At 66.2% G+C, this 11093-nt stretch overlaps 1 protein-coding gene across 1 annotated transcript; it reads right to left on the bottom strand.

Annotated features, from left to right (window-relative positions):
- Positions 1-370: 370 nt before the first annotated feature.
- LOC139684057 (solute carrier family 12 member 4-like) lies at positions 371-10715 on the bottom strand. The gene is made up of 9 exons (XM_071579661.1): positions 10508-10715; positions 9835-9998; positions 7581-7785; positions 5673-5857; positions 4753-4884; positions 3696-3785; positions 3436-3518; positions 1080-1213; positions 371-560 (listed from the first exon to the last, which is right to left on the bottom strand). Exons 1-9 carry the CDS (start codon positions 10713-10715, stop codon positions 469-471), a joined length of 1293 nt encoding a protein of 430 aa, XP_071435762.1. The 3' UTR covers positions 371-468.
- Between the last annotated feature and the right edge of the window lie 378 nt (positions 10716-11093).

The following is an 11093-nucleotide window of genomic DNA, read 5'->3' as shown; positions in this document are numbered from 1 at the left end:
CATACTGGGAGCACTGGGGGAGCTCAGGCCTCAGGGCAGTCCATCCTCAGAGCCTGGCAGTCCGTACTGGAAGCACTGGGATGCACTGGGAGCACTGGGAGCGCTCAGGGCTTGGTGGGATCCAGCCTGGGAGCCTGACAGTCCATACTGGAAGCACTGGGCCATACTAGAAGTGCAGTGGAGACTTGCTGGGTCTATACTGGGAGCACTGGGCCATACTGGTCCGTACTAGTGCTCAGGACTGGGGGGGGTCCATCCTGGGAACGCTGGGAAGACCATACTAGTCCATACTGGTCCATACTGGTGCCCAAGGCTGGGGGCGTCCATCCTGGGAGTGCTGGGCAGTCCATACTGGTTCATACTCGTCCATATTGGTCCATACTGGTGCTCAGGGCTGGGGGTTCCATCCTGGGAGTGCTGGGCAGTCCATACTGGGCTGTACTGGTCCATACTGGTCCATACTGGTGCTCAGGGCTCAGGAGGGTCTCCGTCCCCATCGCCCCCCCTGACCAGCAGCACCGGCCCCAGACCCTCTGTCAGCACCTCCAGGAACTCCAGGTCTGAGTGGTCAAGGCCTCACCAGTGCTCCCAGTTCCCTCCTAGCAACCTCCCAGTAATGCCCAGTGCTCCCAGTTACCTCGCAGTAACCTTCCAGTAACATCCAGTGCTCCCAGTTACCTCCCAGGAACCTCCCAGTAACACCCAGTGCTCCTGGTTACCTCCCAGAAGCCTCTCCATTACCTCCCAGTAACCACCAGTTCTCCCACATTCCCCCCATTCCCCCCATTCTCCCCACTCCCTCCATTCCCCATTCCCTCCATTTCCCATTACTCCCATTCCCACCCTCCCATCCCCCATTCCCAGTCCCCCCATTCCCAATCCCCCCCAGTTTCTCAGTTTCCCATTCCCAGTCCCCTCCAGTTTCCCAGTCCCCCCATTCCCAGTCCCCTTCAGTTTCCCAGTCCCCCCAGTCCCCCTATTCCCAGTCCGCCCCAGTTTCCCATTCCCAGTCCCCTTCAGTTTCCCAGTCCCTCCATTCCCAGTCCCACCCAGTTTCCCAGTATACCCAGTTTGGATACAGTTTTCCAGTGGCCGGTGTGGCCGTGGGGGGGGTGGGGGGGGCAGGTCCAGCAGCACCAAACGAGCCCCCCCCGAGTGGGCAGCGATGGCCGCGTTGAGCCGCTCGGCCGCGTGCATGCGGCGCACGTTCCCCCTGCCGGGACAGACCAGTATGGACCAGTATAAACCAGTACGGACCAGTACAGATCAATACTGATCAGTACAGACCAGTATGGACCAGTACAGACCAGTACAGACCAGTACAGATCAGTACAGACCAGTATGGACCAGTACGGATCAGTATAGATCAGTACGGACCAGGATAGGTCAGTACGGACCAGTATAAACCAGTACAGGTCAGTATAGATCAGTACAGATCAGTACAGACCAGTATGGATCAGTATAGATCAGTACAGACCAGTATAAACCAATACGGACCAGGATAGGTCAGTACGGACCAGTATAAACCAGTACAGGTCGGTATAGATCAGTACAGACCAGTATGGACCAGTACGGATCAGTATAGATCAGTACAAACCAGTATAAACCAGTACGGACCAGGATAGGTCAGTACGGACCAGTATAGGTCAGTACGGACCAGTATAGATCAGTACAGACCAGTATGGACCAGTACGGATCAGTATAGATCAGTACAGACCAGTATAAACCAGTACAGACCAGTATACATCAGTACTGACTAGTACAGACCAGTATAAACCAGTACAGGTCAGTATAGATCAGTACAGACCAATATAAACCACTACGGACCAGTATAGATCAGTACTGACCAGTATAGACCAGTATAAACCAGTACAGATCAGTACAGACCAACATAAACCAGTATGGACCAGTATAAACCAGTACGGACCAGTATAGATCCATACTGACCAGTACAGACCAGTATAGATCAATACTGACCAGTACAGACCAGTATAAACCACTGTGGAGCACTGACACCCCCCACCTGAACACCCCCCCATGGCCATGTGCATGTGGCGCACGTTCCCCCTGCCAGTACAAACCAGTATCGACCAGTATGGACCAGTGTAAACCAGTATGGATCAATATAGATCAATACTGCCCAGTACGGACCAGTATAAACCAGTACGAACCAGTATAAGCCAGTATGGACAAGTATAGATCGATACTGACCAGCACGGACCAGCATAAACCAGTACGGACCAGTATAAACCAGTACAGATCAGTACAGAGTAGCATAAACCAGTAGAGACCGATAGAAACCAGTATGAATCAGTATAGGTCAGTACTGACCAGTTCAGACCAGTATGGACCAGTGACACCCTCCCCCTCAAACACCCTCCGATGGCCGCATGCATGTGGTGCATGTTCCCCCTGCCCAGTATAGACCAGTATGGACCCGTACAGACCAGTATAGACCAATACTGACCAGTACAGACCACTGTGGATCACTGACACCCCCAACTCCGCCCAATGGCCACGTACAGGTGGCACATATTCCCCCTGCCCAGTATGGACCAGTCTAAACCAGTACGGACCACTATGGACCAGTATGGACCAGTACAGATCAGTACAGACCAGTATGGACCATTATGGACCAGTATGGACCACTGACACCCCCCACCTGAACACCCCCCAATGGGCCCCTGCATGCAGCGCACGTTCCCCCTGCCCAGTATGGACCAGTATGAACCAGTATGCACCACCACGGACCCCAAATCCCGCTCTCCCAGTATGGCCCCATCTCCTTCCAGTATGGCCCAAATCCCCTCCCAGTACATCCAGTACCTCCCGGTATGGCCCGGAGCACCATCCCAGTGCTCCCAGTGCCCGCCAAGTTCACCCAGTCCCCCCTCAGCTCCTCCCAGTCCCTCCCAGTACCCCCCAGTGCCCCACCAGTTTCTCCCAGTACCCGCAATGCCCCACCAGTTCCTCTCAGTTCCTTCCAGTTCCTCCCAGTCCCTCTCAGTGCCTCCCAATGCCCCACCAGTTCCTCCCAGTCCCTCCCAGTGCCTCCCAATGCCCCACCAGTTCCTCTCAGTCCCTCCCAGTACCCCCCAGTGCCCCACCAGTTTCTCCCAGTACCCCCCCAATGCCCCACCAGTTCCTCTCAGTCCCTCCCAGTACCCCCCAGTGCCCCACCAGTTTCTCCCAGTACCCCCAATGCCCCACCAGTTCCTCTCAGTTCCTTCCAGTTCCTCCCAGTCCTTCTCAGTGCCTCCCAATGCCCCACCAGTTCCTCCCAGTCCCTCCCAGTGCCTCCCAGTGCCCCCCAGTGCCCCATCAGTCCCTCCCAGTACCTTTCAGTACCCCCCAATGCCCCACCAGTTCCTCTCAGTCCCTCCCAGTGCCCCCCCTCCTCTTCCAGTCCCTCCCAGTGCTCCCAGTGGCACTCACGGGCTGGGGCCCCTCCGAGGGTCTCCCCCCGCCTCCTCCTCCTCCTCTTCTGCACTGGGGGGCTGCGAGTGGGCGTGGCCTCTCTGTGATGTCATAAACACACCCACACATGACTCCACCCCTTTCACAGGCCCCGCCCCCTCCCATGCGATGACGTCATGGGGAGGCCTTTCAACACTACAGGGCGGTCCCATGATGTCATCCGTGTCTGATGACGTCATCTGTGTCTGATGACGTCATTCTCGGGGTGGTGACGTCACCTGGGCGTGGCGCAGCTGCCGCAGCATCTGCGAGCGCTGCTCCATCATCAGCGTCCGCTCGTACGTGTAGGCAGAGACGTCCCCGTCATGCTGGGGGGAACAGTATGGACCAGTATGGACCAGTACAGACCAGTATGGAACAGTCATTCCCCCTGCCCGGGCTCCCAGTACAGCCCACAGCCCCAAATCCTGCCCTCCCAGTATGACCCAGTACTTTCCAGTATGACCAACAGCACTATTCTGGTGCTCCCTGTTCCCTGCCAGTACACCCCAGTACAGACCAGTATGGACCAGTGACTCCCCTTCCCTGGTTTCCCAGTAGAGCCCTCAACCCCAAATCCCACCCTCCCAAAACAGACCAGTATGGACCAGTGCGTCCCAGTGATGCCCAGTATGGGCCACTCACCTCCCAGTACACCCCAGTGCCCCTCTGTCCCTCCCAGTGCCCTTCCAGTATGCCCCAGTGCCCCCAGTGCCCTCTCAGTGTCTCACATCCCTCCCAGTGCCCTCCCAGTATGCCCCAGTCCCCCCAGTGCCCTCCCAGTGCCTAAAGACCAGTATGGGCAGGGTGTCCCAGGTTATTTGGGGGGGCCAGGTGTGTGTTGGGGGGCCCAGGTGTGTGTTGGGGGGAGGTTTGGGGGTCCCAGGTGTGTGTTGGGGGGCCCAGGTGTGTGTTGGGGGGCCCAGGTGTGTGTTGGGGGGAGGTTTGGGGGTCCCAGGTGTGTGTTGGGGGGCCCAGGTGTGTGTTGGGGGGAGGTTTGGGGGTCCCAGGTGTATCTTTGGGATACCCAGGTGTATTTTTGGGTGGTCCCAGGTGTGTGTTGGGGTCTCACCAGCTCCACCACGTGCACCTGTGCGGGCAGTGCCCTGCAGGGTTGGGGTGGGGGTACCCAGGTGTGTACTGGGGAGATGTTTGGGGGTCCCAGGTGTGTGTGGGGGTCTCACCAGCTCCACCACGTGCACCTGTGCGGGCAGTGCCCTGCAGGGTTGGGGTGGGGGTACCCAGGTGTGTACTGGGGAGATGTTTGGGGGTCCCAGGTGTGTGTGGGGGTCTCACCAGCTCCACCACGTGCACCTGTGCGGGCAGTGCCCTCCTCCGCGCCACGGCCTCGAGCAGGCGCCGCAGCCTCTCGCTGTTGTCCTCCAGCAGTGCCACCGTGAACAGGCGCAGGTGGCAGCGGCGCCACACCTGGGGGGCACGGGGGGTCAGGGGGGTCAGACAGCCCCCGAAAAACACACCTGTGCCACACCTGGGGGGCACAGGGGTCAGACAGACCCCTAAAACACACCTGTGCCACACCTGGGGGGCACAGGGGGTCAGGGGGGTCAGACAGACCCCTAAAACACACCTGTGCCACACCTGGGGGGCACAACACACCTGTGCCACACCTGAGGGGGCATGGGGGGTCAGGGGGGTCAGACAGACCCCTAAAACACACCTATGCCACACCTGGGGGGCACAACACACCTGTGCTACACCTAGGGGGTATTTGGGGGCCAAAGGGAGGGCAGACACTTCTCCATAGCCCCGCCCCCACCAAAGCCCCGCCTCTCCTTTATGTCACCCAAGCCCTGCCCATCCCCATAGCCCCGCCCATCCACAGCCACGCCCTGCTCCATAGCCCCGCCCCTCCCATAGCCCCACCCCACCCATAGTCCTGTCCCTCCTCCATAGCCCTGCCCGTCCATACCCCCTACCCTCCTCCATAGCCCCGCCCCTCCTCCGTAGCCCCGCCCCTTCTCCATAGCTCCGCCCCTCCCCATAGCCCTGCTATCCATGTAGCCCCTTCCCTTCCCCTATAGCCCCGCCCCCCATAGCCCCGCCCATAGCCCCGCTCCCTCTTTAGTCCCACCCATTCCCATAGCCCCGCCCCCATAGCCCCGCCCCCGGTCCCGCCCTTTCCCATAGCCCCGCCCCCGTAGCCCCTCCCCTGACCCCACCCTCCCATAGCCCCGCCCCCCGGCCCCGCCCCATACCGGGTGCTGTCTCAGCAGCAGCGGCAGCAGCGTCAGGAGCCTCCCGGTGCCGACCACCCACCACACATCCAGGGTGCCCCCGCCCGGGGACCCCCTCAGGGAGCCCCCCGGGGACCCCTCCGAGCCCGGCGGTCCCTTGGCCACCAGCAGCGCGCGCCCCCCGGCGCCGGCCGCCCGCAGCAGCTCTGGGGGGACACACAGACATGGGGGCGCCGGCACCCCCCTCCCCCGGCACCCCCCGGGCATCCCCCAGGAACCCCCCGCCCATCCCCGGGTACCCCCGGGAACCCCTTGGGCACCCCCCAGGAGCCCCTCGGGCACCCCCAGGAACCCCCCGGGCATCCCCCGGGCACCTCTCAGGCTCCCCTCGGGCACCCCCAGGAACACCCTGGGAACCCCCCGGGCATCCCCCCGGGCAGCCCCCGCCCATCCCCGAGCATCCCCCAGGAACCCCCGGGGCACCCCCTGGGAATCCCCTGCCCATCCCCAGGCACCCCTCGAGCAACCTCGGGCATCCCCCAGGGACCCCCAGCCCCACCTGCAGACCTCCCACCCCCCACCCACGACCCCAGCGCCCCCCGTGCCCCACAGTGTGCCCCCCCCGGCCCCTCCCACCCCAATGTTTCCCAGAACCCACCACATGCCCCCATCCCCCAACTCCTCCTACCCCCATGTCCCCCATGTCCCCCTGTGACCTTCTGTGACCCCTACGTCCCCTTGTGTCCCCCATGTCCCCCTGTGACCTTCTGTGACCCCCAGGTCCCCTTGTGACCCTCTGTGACCCCCATGCCCCCCATGTCCCCCCCCATGCCCCCCATGTCCCCGCCAGCCCCTGCACTGATGTGTCCCCCATGTCCCCCATGTCCCCCTGTGACCTTCTGTGACCCCCAGGTCCCCTTGTGTCCCCCATGTCCCCCATGTCCCCCTGTGACCCTCTGTGACCCCCAGGTCCCCTTGTGTCCCCTATGCCCCCCATGTCCCCCCCCCCGTGCCCCCCATGTCCCCCGCCAGCCCCTGCACTGATGTGCCCCCCATGTCCCCCCACTGGCCTGTTCTCCCCATGTCCCCCATGCCCCCCCGGCCCCAGTGCCACCTGTGTCCTCCCATGTCCCCCCCTGCCCCCCCATATCCCCCCCATTCCCCATGCCCCCTGTGCCCCTCGCCCCCCTGTTCTCCCCATGTCCCCCCATGTCCCCCCCATCCCCCTGTTCTCCCCAGGCCCCCCCCACCCCCCGGTGTCCCCCATGTCCCTCCTTGCCCCCCATGTCTCTTCTGCCCCCTGTGCCCCCCATGTCCCCTCATGCCCCCTGTGCCCCCCATGTCCCCCCTCGCCCCCAGTGCCCGCTGTGCCCCATGCCCCCCATAACCCCCATGCCCCCCGTGCCCCCCGTGCCCCCCATGTCCCTCCCCGCCCCCTGTACCCCCCGTGTCCCCCTGTTCTCCCCATGTCCCCCATGCCTCCCGTGCCCCCCATGTCCCCCCATGTCCCCCCGTTCTCCCCAGGCCCCCCCCGCCCCCCAGTATCCCCCATGTCCCTCCTTGCCCCCTGTACCCCCCATGTCTCCCCTGCCCCCTGTGCCCCCCATGTCCCCCCTCGCCCCCAGTGCCCGCTGTGCCCCATGCCCCCCATGCCCCCCGTGCCCCCCATGTCCCCCAATGTCCCTCCCCGCCCCCTGTACCCCCCGTGTCCCCCTGTTCTCCCCGTGCCCCCCATGCCCCCCGTGCCCCCCGTGCCCCCCATGTCCCTCCCCGCCCCCTGTACCCCCCGTGTCCCCCTGTTCTCCCCATGTCCTCCATGCCCCCCGTGCCCCCATGCCCCCCATGTCCCCCCGTTCTCCCCAGCCCCCCCCCGCCCCCCTGTTCTCCCCATGCCCCCCGTGCCCCCCGTGCCCCCCATGCCCCCCGTACCCACGAAGCTCCGGGCGGCCGCGGCGGGGTCGGGGCGGTGCCTCCAGCGGCGGGGCCAGCCCAGCAGGACCGTGTTGGGGCGCAGCGCCCCCAGCCCCACCCCCTGAACCAGCGCGGCCAGCGCGGCGCCCACCTCGGGCCGCGGGGCCACCAACACCTGCACGAACCCCCGGGCACCCGCGGCGGCCATGGCGGAGCGCAGCGCCTGGGGGCACGGGGGGCACGGGGTTAGGGGGGCACGGGGGGCACGGGGGGCACGGGGGGCATGGGGGGCACGGAGGGCACGGGGTTAGGGGGTTAGGGGGTTAGGGGGGCACGGGGGGCACGGGGTTAGGGGGGCACGGGGGGTACGGGGGCATGGGGGCATGGGGGGCACGGGGGGCACGGGGGGCACGGGGTTAGGGGGTTAGGGGGTTAGGGGGGCACGGGGGGCACGGGGTTAGGGGGGCACGGGGGGGTACGGGGGGCACGGGGGGCACGGGGGGTACGAGGGGCACGGGGTTAGGGGGGCACAGGGTTAGGGGGGAACGGGGGGCACGGGAGGCACGGGGGGCACGGGGTTAGGGGGGCACGGGGGGTACGGGGGGCACGGGGGCACGGGGGGCACGGGGGGTACGGGGGGCACGGGGTTAGGGGGGCACGGGGGGCACGGGGTTGGGGGGCACGGGAGGCACGGGGGGCACGGGGAGCACGGGGGGCGGGGGGGGCACGGGGTTAGGGGGGCACGGGGGGTACGGGGGCACGGGGGGCACGGGGGGCACGGGGTTAGGGGGGCATGGGGGGCACGGGGTTAGGGGGGCACGGGGGCTACGGGGTTAGGGGGGCACGGGGTTAGGGGGGACGGGGAGATCTGGGGGCACCCGCAGCGGCCATGGCCGAGCTAGCGCCTGGGGGCACGGGGGGCACGGGGGGCACGGGGTTAAGGGGGCAGGGGGGGCACGGGGGGCACGGGGGTTAGGGGGAACGGGAGGGTCTGGGGGGCACCCGCGGCGGCCATGGCGGAGCGCAGAGCCTGGGGGGCACGGGGTTAGGGGGGCATGGGGGGCACAGGGTTAGGGGGCACCCGCGGCGGTCATTGCCGAGCGCAGTGCCTGGGGGCATGGGGGGCACGGAGTCAGGGGGGCACGGGGGGACAGGGGGACATGGGGGGCACGGGGTCGGGGGTCAGCCAAGGGGGCACGGGGAGTCAGGGGGTCACCCAGAGGGAAGGGGTCAGGGGGCACCCAAAGGGACCTGGACCCAAAGCACCCCCACCCCACAGCCCCCCATAGACCCCCATAGATCCCCCACCCCACAGCCCCCCAGAGACCCCCCCATAGCCCCCCACAGATCCCCCACCCCACAGCCCCGCCAGAGACCCCCCCATAGCCCCCCACAGATCCCCCCACCCCACAGCTCCCCATAGACCCCCATAGATCCCCCACCCCACAGCCCCCCAGAGACCCCCCCATAGCCCCCCATAGATCCCCCACCCCACAGCCCCCCATAGCCCCCCATAGATCCCCCACCCCACAGCCCCCCATAGACCCCCATAGATCCCCCACCCCACAGCCCCCCATAGACCCCCATAGTCCCACCACAGCCCCCCCAACCCCCCATATCTCTCCCATACCCCCCAATATCCCCCCCATATCCCCCATAGCCCCCCCCCAATCTCCCCATAGCCCCCCCATACCCCCCCATATCCCCTTCATAGGCCTCCATAGCCCCCCCATATCCTCCCCCATAGCCCCCCATATCCCCCCATAGCCCCCCCATACCCCCCATATCCCCTCCATAGCCCCCATATCCCCCCCATATCCCCCATAGCCCCCCATACCCCCCATGTCCCCTCCATAGGCCTCCATAGCCCCCCCATACCCCCCATATCCCCCCCATATCCCCCATAGCCCCCCATACCCCCCATATCCCCCCCATATCCCCCATAGCCCCCCCATATCCCCCATATCCCCCATAGCCCCCCATACCCCCCATATCCCCCCCCATATCCCCCATAGCCCCCCATATCCCCCATATCCCCCATAGACCCCCCATACCCCCCATATCCCCTCCATAGGCCTCCATAGCCCCCCATATCCTCCCCCATAGCCCCCCATAGCCCCCATAGCCCCCCCACAGTCTCCCGCATCTCCCCATATCCCCCCCCATACCCCCAATAACCCCCCCATAGGCCCACCACAGCCCCCCCAGCCCCCTCAGCCCCCCATATCTCTCCATACCCCCCATATCCTCCCCCCCAGGCCCCCCCTCTCACCCCCTCGGCGCTCCTGGCCTGGGGCAGGTCCTGGGGCAGGTCCCCACTCAGGACCCCCCCGATGACGGTGAGGCCGCGCCCCCCCCCCTGGAGCTGAGCCGAGAGAGCCACGAGTTCGGCCCGGGGGGGGGCGGTGGGGCTTGGACAGCACCAGGAGCTGCGGCCTGGGGGGCACAGGGGGCACATTGGGGGGGCACGGGGCGGTCTGGGGGGGGCACAGGGGGCACATTGGGGGGCACGGGGTGGTCTGGGGGGGTACAGGGGGCATATTGGGGGGCACGGGGCGGTCTGGGGGGGGGCACAGGGGCACATTGGGGGGCACGGGGTGGTCTGGGGGGGGCACAGGGGGCATATTGGGGAGCATGGGGCGGTCTGGGGGGGGGTCCCAGGGCTTGGAGAGCACCAGGAGCTGCTGCCTGGGGGGCACAGGGGGCACACTGGGGGGCACGGGGGGGTCTGGGGGGTCCCAGGGCTTGGAGAGCATCAGGAACTGCTGCCTGGGGGGCTCAGGGGGCACACTGGGGGGCACGGGGGGGTCTGGGGGTCCCAGGGCTTGGAGAGCACCAGGAGCTGCTGCCTGGGGGGCACAGGGAACACATTGGGGGGCACAGGGGGGTCTGGAGGGGGCACAGGGGGCACATTGGGGGGCACGGGGGGGTCTGGGGGGGGGCACAGGGGGCATATTGGGGGGCATGGGGCGGTCTGGGGGGGGGCATATTGGGGGGCACGGGGGGGTCTGGGGGGTCCCAGGGCTTGGACAGCATCAGGACCTGCTGCCTGGGGGGCACAGGGGGCACACTGGGGGGCACAGGGGGGCCTGGGGGGGGCACAGGGGGCACATTGGAGAGCACGGGGTGGTCTGGGGGGTCACAGGGGCACATTGGGGGCACAGGGGGGCACATTGGGGGCACATTGAGGGGCACATTGGGGGGCACGGGGGGTCTGGGGGTCACCTGGGGCTGAGGGGGGGCAAACGGGGGAGGGGTCACAAAGTGTGGGGTGATGGGGTGTGGGGGGTTACCTGGAGGTCTCACCTGAGGCTGGGTGGGGGTTACCTGGGGGTCTCACCTGAGGCTGGGGGATTACCTGGGGGGTCCCACCTGATGGGGGGGGTTACCTGGGGGGTCCCCACCTGATGGGGGGTTACCTGGGGGTCTCACCTGAGGCTGGGGAGGGGTAGGGTTATCTGGGGGCTTACCCGGGGGTCTCACCTGAGGCTGGGGGGGTTACCTGGGGGTCTCACCTGAGGCTGGGGGGGC

The sequence above is a fragment of the Pithys albifrons genome, chromosome 31 (assembly GCF_047495875.1).
Source record: "Pithys albifrons albifrons isolate INPA30051 chromosome 31, PitAlb_v1, whole genome shotgun sequence".
NCBI lineage: Eukaryota > Metazoa > Chordata > Aves > Passeriformes > Thamnophilidae > Pithys > Pithys albifrons.
The sequence above is the reverse complement of the archived record's forward strand: the minus strand, read 5'-3'. Positions and strand labels throughout refer to the sequence as shown.

What these genes read in the sequence shown, in the direction of transcription:
- LOC139684057 (XM_071579661.1), bottom strand. Translation starts at nt 10,715, where the DNA reads ATGTGCCCCTGTGACCCCCCAGACCACCCCGTGCTCTCCAATGTGCCC. An exon ending in TGCTGCTGAGACAGCACCCG is followed by an intron (nt 4,885 to 5,672) that starts GTATGGGGCGGG and finishes CGTGCCCCCCAG; the next exon opens with GTGTGGCGCCGCTGCCACCT. An exon ending in ACACCGGCCACTGGAAAACT is followed by an intron (nt 561 to 1,079) that starts GTATCCAAACTG and finishes TTGACCACTCAG; the next exon opens with ACCTGGAGTTCCTGGAGGTG.